Source organism: Nanorana parkeri, unplaced genomic scaffold (assembly GCF_000935625.1).
Source record: "Nanorana parkeri isolate BGI_ZX_2015 unplaced genomic scaffold, ASM93562v1 scaffold1607, whole genome shotgun sequence".
NCBI lineage: Eukaryota > Metazoa > Chordata > Amphibia > Anura > Dicroglossidae > Nanorana > Nanorana parkeri.
This window is the reverse complement of record NW_017307875.1, coordinates 344,351-352,205: the sequence shown is the minus strand read 5'-3', so window position 1 is coordinate 352,205 and position 7,855 is coordinate 344,351. Positions and strand designations below refer to the sequence as shown.

Here is a 7,855-nt window from a genome sequence, read left to right as displayed (position 1 = left end):
CTTGCTAAGGGACGCTGATGTGGAAGCTGCAGGATCATTGCCTTACTGTCTTAGGTGCAGCTAGATTGAGTTGAAATTCCCCTCCTGATAGGTTGTGGAAGTAGATTTAGTCAGAAACTAACTCTTAGTAGAAAGCTTGTCCTTCACCTAAGGATCCTAGCAAAGAACTAAGGGTTGCTGGGAGTGATAGGGGTTATATAGGCTGTTCCACAATTTTGTTTGCAAGTGTCCAATCACCTGAAGGTAGCTGCATATAACCCAGCGTCTATGATCAACGAAGCCTGTGATAAAACGCTTTGTGACTGAAATTTTCTGAATGTAACTCACATTTCTAGGGTAGAAAGATATATTATGGAAGCAAATTAAGTAAGTATTAACAATAAATTAAGAGGAAGAACTGGGTGTGTTACTTCTAACATCAAACCATGCCAATCAAAGTCTGAGTTCACAGGGTATTTTGGGAGGAGATGGGCACTTGGGGCAAAACCCTTGTTATCAAATAGACATGGCAAAAAAAACACCAAAAGTATACTTACACATCGCCCTTTGAGCTGGCAGCATAAGGAAACAAATGTACATGAAACATGGTAATACAAAGATTCATTAAATACAGATAATGCGATCCGTTTATTTTTACATCCATCCCCTTCAGTTTCTACACATTGGTAATATTGCTCCAAATAACTCTTGATTACAGCTAAGCTCACTCTTAAAAATATATGTGGCACTTGGCGATGATTTCTATGGCGCAATGGACAGACCACCTCTCCTGTGAATGGATGCCTCAGCAGCAAAGGCTCATTGATAAGGACCTGGTAAAAGTTTAGGCATTTATACGTAGGTCAAAAACCATTGTAGCACCCTACTTATAGGGGTGCTAAAATATTTCTATAGTCTATGTTCAGTTCAACTGTGACAGAACAATCTGTGAAGCTGTGTCTGCCTGTGGGTGGGTGTGTTACCACACAGGGCAGAACAGCCAATGAGGATTGCTTTGGGCATTTATGTCTCCCAGCCAATCACTGCAGGACAGTAGCAGTGATGCATGCTGTGAGAGGATATAAATGCTGAGTGTGGCTGATGCAACAGTCTTCCTCTTCCCCTCCCCAGGGCCCTCCTTGCCTGGGGCAGGATGCCTGCTGCTGAAGAGATAGAATGGACTAGGCCTGAGCTGGGGCCTAGGCCTGGATACTGGGGCCTGAGCCTGGAGGCCCAGTGGTCAGCCACTCGTCTCTGAAGTTGAGCCTGAACAAGACCCTTGACAGTACTGCTTGCCAGAAGTTCTCCACACAGATTGCCTGTATGGCTTAAAGGTCCAAGTCTGTGGTGGCAGCAGATACTTTGCTCTGTTTCAAGTACAAGGAGTCTACTTTCATGCTGGATGTGCCTGACCCTCTTCCCTCTCTCCCTGGAGTTCAGAAATAAAAGAGAATCATCTTGGAGCTATTGTCTGGACTTCAATCTGTCGGTAGCCACTGGGAGGTGGTATGTGCTATTGGGGCAGCCATGTGTTTTTAATAATACCTAGACAGGTTATGGAAGACCCGATCATTCAGCGTCTCCTTAGGGGGTGAGCGCTACACCATCTTTAGTATTTTATAGTTACCAAGCAGCATGTATCTCTTACCAATGTAACTTGAATAATCAGCTTGCTGTACGTTGAGTGTGAACATTGCCTTATCAAGTATAACTTTTCATGGCAGCGTTGAACATCAGCAAAGAGAGGCAACAGAAGTGGTCGAGTGTTGTAACTAAATTACATGTATGTAATTAATACTAGGGATGCACCGATATATCGGCCGCCGAAACATATCGGCCAAAAATTGCACTTTTGGCTAAATGCTGAAAGTGCCATTTTCTTGCCGATACATCGGCGCATCTTATTCTCTCCTCCCCGCTGGGCGCTGCTCTGTGTCCCAGCAGGGAGGAGAGAAAGTGTGACAGCCGGCCGAGCGCTGCGGGAGGACAGCGCTGTGAGCGGCCAGTGTCTCTCCTCCCACACCGCTCAGCCTCCTATCTCAGTACGGCAGAGCGGTGTGGGGGCGGAGACAGCCAGCGCTGTCACAGGAGGCTGAGCTCTCCCTGCACCGCTCACTCAGCCTCCTGTGACAGCGTGTCAGAGAGGAGAGCGGGTACAAACACTCAGGGATCAGTGATCGCTGAGTGTTTGTAAATAATTGAGGACATAGTATGGTTACTATATCTGCAATTATGGATGAATGGGAAGATCTACATCACCTCCTGTTCATTCATGATTGGGGTTATAGTAAACATACTCTGTCCTCATGTTATGAAGGAACAGGAACACTCAGTATAGAGGATTCCTGTTCATTGATAACAGGGGCTGCAGAAAAACAGATTGAGGACTTTGTGTCCTCAATCTCTTTTTCTATTTTAAAAAGGGAAATATCGGGGATCTGTTTAGACCCCTAATATTTCCCCGAAGCCCCTAAAAGTAAAGTACAAAATAAAAATATTTTAAAAAAGGAATAAAAAAAGAAATAAAAATAAAATATTTAAAAAAATAAAAACATTTTCGGTTTCGGCCTAACAATTATTTAGGTTTCGTTTCGGTTTTGAAATTTCCATTTCTGTCCACCTCTAATAAATACAGTTCCATGTCTACATACCTGCCGAGCTGTTTCTGCAGGTCCACCATGTACTGATAGCACTGGGCATAATATGTAGCCTGGGCTTCTGCAAACTCATGCAAACAGCGGAGGTGGTTGACCTATGGAAGAGAAACATCTGATTCTTTTTCCAGGATGACATCCATCAGCTGAAGCTCTGGCCATTAGTAAACACTGAATACTGTCAACAGGTAAGGCAAGGCAACTGGTGCATGTAAATGTATGATCTCAAAACTCCGTACAAGCTACACCTTAGTAATAAATATCTTTTCCTCTTCGTGAGAACCAGCGAGGTGCTGCTATGTTGCACTTAATAGCAAAATAAGATTTTGTAGCTTGGAGTAAAATCGTTTTCTTTGAGTCCATTGAGGGACACAGGAATTCTGAAAGAGGCGAGTTATACTGCCAACTACAGAAGGTCAGGATACTGGCAAACAAAGATGGTGTGGAGATCATAGTATAAGAATATAAAGAAATGCATGACTTAAGACTAGCTCTAGAAAAAGCCGAGCAAAATAGGGGAAATGCCAAGACTAAGGGGACAGTATTGAAGATGAACCTAAAACTCCAATGCAGGACACCCCATTCACACCAAGACGGCATTGTTTTTGCGTGTTTATATGCAGAAGTTAAGCGTGCATTTTTTTTGCATGTTTGGCCTTTTTTCACACATGTGAAAACATGCGCTTTGACTGGCAGCTCAAGAAACATTGCAGTCAACGGACGAACGCATGTACAAACGCGCACGAAAATGTGCAACACGCATTTCAATGGAAATCTATGGGGGGGAAGGAGCTTGAAACTGGCAAAAAATGCTCACGCACTTTTTTTCTGTGTTTGGCGTTTTGCTGCTCAGGTGTCAACGGGGGGCCATTGAAAATCACGGGATTTCTTGTGTTGGGCTTAAACGCTTTTTCTACTGCTCAAAAACACCTGAGAACCAGGCCAAAGGGGAAGCTGCCACCTGTAACAATGGGACTTAACCACCAAAGACTGGAGGACCAACCACCCACCAAAAGAAACACATACAACACCCAAATGGGAGAAACTAGACCAATAAAAATGTGGCCAATTGTACTAGGCCAAGCCTTAGAACAAACAAACAAAAAAAGATCCTTATAGGGAAAGTTGCATAGATATACTATGGGCAAAAGGAAGACCAGCCTCCAGGCTGGAACACCATGCAGCAGTGAGAGGCGGCAGGCTGTGTATTCAGGAAGAAGCTCGCTGCCTCACAGTACAGGGATGTATTTTTGCCTCCCGGCTCTCTCCCTGCTCTTTCCTCACTTGCAGGGCGGCCGGACATACAGCGCCCGCTCCCCCCCCCCCCCACACGCGTATTCTCTCCTTGCCTCCCCAGGCGAGTTTTTTTCATCATCTATTGCCCTATCCTGCCACTGGTATTGTGCCTGGGTCTACTGAGCCCCCCCTCAGGGCCGGGCGCTGGTGCAGCCGAGCTGTTGGTAGTTCCGCCCCTGCATGCGAGTGAACAGTGTCATGTAAGAAACAAGCTTCGATGGCTGCAACAGGCCATCACAGCTAAAGCTTCACCTAAACAAGGGCTTACCCTGGCGAGGAAAGGGTCTTCTTTAATGATTTTAACCCATAATAACCATTAACTAGTTTTACAAACTAAAGTCAAACACAGGGCAAAGAGTCAGTCTAGTTAATTCAAACTGGGATGCAAATAGGAAAATGGTCAGTGAAATCCCTAAAAGGTGAGAACACCATCAATTAATTTGCTAGTATGCCTATTAACTAGGATTTTGGGTGTAACAGAAAGGTCTGCAACCATGAGAGCAACCGTTGCAACTACTGTAGCTCTAAAACATTCTAGAAATGAAACAACAAGCTAGTCCTCTAAATTGAGGGTGGAATATCCTGCATCAAGCAGGTTAGAAACAATCTAAATCATCTTAGAGCTTCTGTGCGCAGACTGCTCAATTAATTTGGCAAAGAAAAAAGTCCAAAGTGACTTGACGGGGAGGGCTTTAGCTTTGCCTGATGGAGCTGAAGAACCTGCCAATGCAGACAAACCATTCATAACAGCGGTTCCAGGTTCTACACTGCAAGTGCTTGTTTCTTCTAGGGATACCGGGTCAGCACCCACAGAGCAAGTAGGAGAGTATGGGCTGAAGTGACCCATAGCAGAAGAACTTTCCTCTGGGTGTCTTTGATAATATATTTTGTACCATGTGGCAGAGAACAAATATGCCCAAAGTGAATTAAGGCTTCACAAACTCACAAAACCAAGTAGCTGATGATGATGAGGGTCACAGGTGGCTGGAGGTAACCCAATCACTGGAGACAGGCCGTGGAAAAGGACTAGAGAGTGGATGACCCATGTGTAGCTTCAGGAACAGGGCAGCAGTGGGTTAGTGCCAACTCTAGGTTCATAGGCAAGGAAAAAAAGCGTGGAGAGCACATGTGCAACACCGCAGCTTGCAGATGTCAACATCCATTTACCGTGGTGAAATCAATGAAGGTGGGAAACTTAAAAAGGGCACCCAATAGTCCAAACTGTGAGGTAGTTCCTGGTGCTTTACCCCGACCAGCCTTATTTACCAAGTAAGCCCCAGGGACAGGGTCACACCAGGGTCTGGACCCAGAAAGTGCTCTTTTGCTAAAAGGACATAGTACATGAAGGTCTGGAAAGCTCCACAATGCAGAGCCTAGTGCTTAGAACCTGTCCTGAAAGCTGACAATCTTGTCCAAATAAGATTTTTAATAGTCAGCCTGTTAGAAGACACCCTATAGTCCATCTGTCTGTACAGAGAGTGGATGCGGTGATTTGTACACCACGGAACAGAAACATTCAACTAGTGCTTTTCTTTGTTCTATAAATCTCAGATTAAAACTCAGGACTCACATGTGTACTGCTAATCCCTTCCAGCAGCAGTCTGGTGACTTCAGCCTGGCGATCAAACTCTGTTTGTGCCACTCGCAGCTCGTGTTCTGCCTGCAAGAAAATGAAACAGTGTTTCTCAGATTAATACAAGAAAACTCCAACTTGTACCTGTCAGATGGTCGGCAGTGGCAGCCATTTTGTAGGTTTGTTCAATATTTCAGAGAAGAAATCCCATCAATCCAATAGTAACCAGAGACATCACTGTGGCATGGGGCGCAGTGACAGGCTGAACCATTGGTTATTCCTCGATATAGTGGCTCTCTGTGCCTAAGTGACAGTTTCTCTTCAAAATAATGATCCTTTTATTATCACCAACAATCTGGAACTGGTATTCTAGATCCTGGCTTTTCTGGGACTAAATAGGATCCAATCAGGATTAAAAAGGATCTCACACAAAGAAAAAAACACCCATGTGACAAGCTGTTGATGGAAGTTGCCACTTTGAATTCTGGATCACCTAAGAGCTATGAGTTAATGGCAACACTTGCAGCTAATGAAAATGGGTTCAACATCATTGCCTGAAACTAGTATCCAACCTGAGACTCCAGGGATGCCAGCTACCCAGCTCCAGCTTCTCTCATGAGTATTTAAATGTGTGAAGGATTTATCTGCATCTGCTGCAAAGACACCTTGCTTGGTAACTGCAGTGGCCGTTTTCGCCACCACAATTGTGCAAATTGACAGGGACACTTTAGGAACTTGCCCAATTTATGCAAACTGATTGCAAGTATTTATTTGGCATCAGAAGCCAACCTTACACTAAAGGGCATCAGCTAACAAGACAAAGTGCTGTAACACACAGCAACCAATCAAAATTCATCCCTCTTGAAAGTAGTAAAGTTGCTAGGGGTTACAGCACTCGGCACCTCATTCTGTTATTCTGTGCACTGCTGGAAATGCAGCGTAATCTAAAATGGACATTTCAATTTGCTGACCAGTATCATTCCCATTAAGGCACTCAACTGGTGAGATAGCCCTCTCAATTTTCCAACTTTGTTTGAACACTGTGGTCATCACAGAGTCGAAGATGTTCCCAAACTCCCCAACGGATTCTCCACAAGGTAGAATGAACTGTAGAAAGATCCAGCTTTAAAAAAATGATACCCTACACAACCCACTGAAAAGTAATCTCCTCATCATGCTGCTGCTTCTTTTTCACTGTCCAGTCATGGGCTGGGGTGAGAAGAAGACCAGTAAGTGTTAACTGAACTGCCCTGACATGGCTGTGCCAAGTGGTAGAGCTGTTGAAATCTCAGATGTCTGGATGGACAAACACAAATCCATTCACAGGCATACATTCCGATATCTGAATTTCATCTGGGAATTTAACCATTTACCTGAAGTTCAGCTTTAAACACAAGTTCAATCTTTTAAAAAAGTTCTATCTAGAAACCGCTGTCAAGAGGTCACTTGAGCCCTTTTTTTTTTAGGACAATTACCAGCAAGATGAATTTGAAGCTGGGAAGAAAAATACACTGAAAACAATATTTCCTCCACCAATAGGTCATTGTTAACAAGTGCATATTCAGTCATTTACTAACAGCCCCTGCATAATGCCGCTGGCATGCAATGAGCAGAGGTATTTCAGCAGTTGCAGAGTCTTGGAGACTGAAATGGAACAATATATTCCTATCTTCACACATTCATTTCTTGTTCAGCGTTTGCAAATTGTCACTTTCATTTTACAATAGGGCGGCTTAGCCATTACCATAGTCACCAACATGTTAACATTTGTCCAGGGAACATCTCCCTGCTGACGTGTTCCATCTAAGCTGTTTTGTTCATTCCGTTTCAGATCATGGAGCATAAACCTTGTGCCGTATTCACTAATCCACATCATCAAGAAACATTTACAGGGTTATGCACAAAAGTGTGAAGAGTTTGGAGAAGGCCGGAGAAGTGAACAATCTAGGACAACATCGCTGATCTGGAAAAGTTCTCCAATTCAGCTCACGTTCCAGTTCAGCTATGTTGTCCTAGATTGTTCACTTCTCCTTCTTCTCCAAACTCTTCACCCTTTTGTGAATAGACCTGTTATGTCCTTTAAAATAGGACTTTAAAAAAACAACTCCGGCCAAACACTTTTTAGAGCAGGGAATGATTTAAACCTCTCAGGGTTTATAGCGATCTGTTTCTCCTTTGTGGAGATTGAACCCTTACTTCATGTCCTGCTGACTACGCAGGAAGTGGACTGGGATGAAATGAGTTTCTAATCGTTCCCTTTTCTAAAACAACAACAAAAAGTTTTGGCAGGAGTATGACCTTATAATAGCCACAAATATTTTAAATAACCAAATGTGACATTTCAGAATGCAGG

At 43.8% G+C, this 7,855-nt stretch overlaps 1 protein-coding gene across 2 annotated transcripts in view; it reads right to left on the bottom strand.

Moving 5' to 3' along the window:
- Positions 1–520: 520 nt before the first annotated feature.
- The window catches only part of SH3GLB2 (SH3 domain containing GRB2 like endophilin B2), a 57,023-nt gene continuing 49,688 nt past the window's right edge, over positions 521–7,855 (bottom strand). For both annotated transcript variants that reach the window (XM_018570843.1, XM_018570844.1), the window contains 3 exons: positions 5,500–5,589; positions 2,631–2,731; positions 521–551 (listed from right to left, as the gene is read on the bottom strand). In XM_018570843.1, the coding sequence (XP_018426345.1) occupies positions 533–551; positions 2,631–2,731; positions 5,500–5,589 (210 nt within the window). In that variant the 3' untranslated portion in view covers positions 521–532. The remainder of the gene's footprint in view (positions 552–2,630; positions 2,732–5,499; positions 5,590–7,855) is intronic.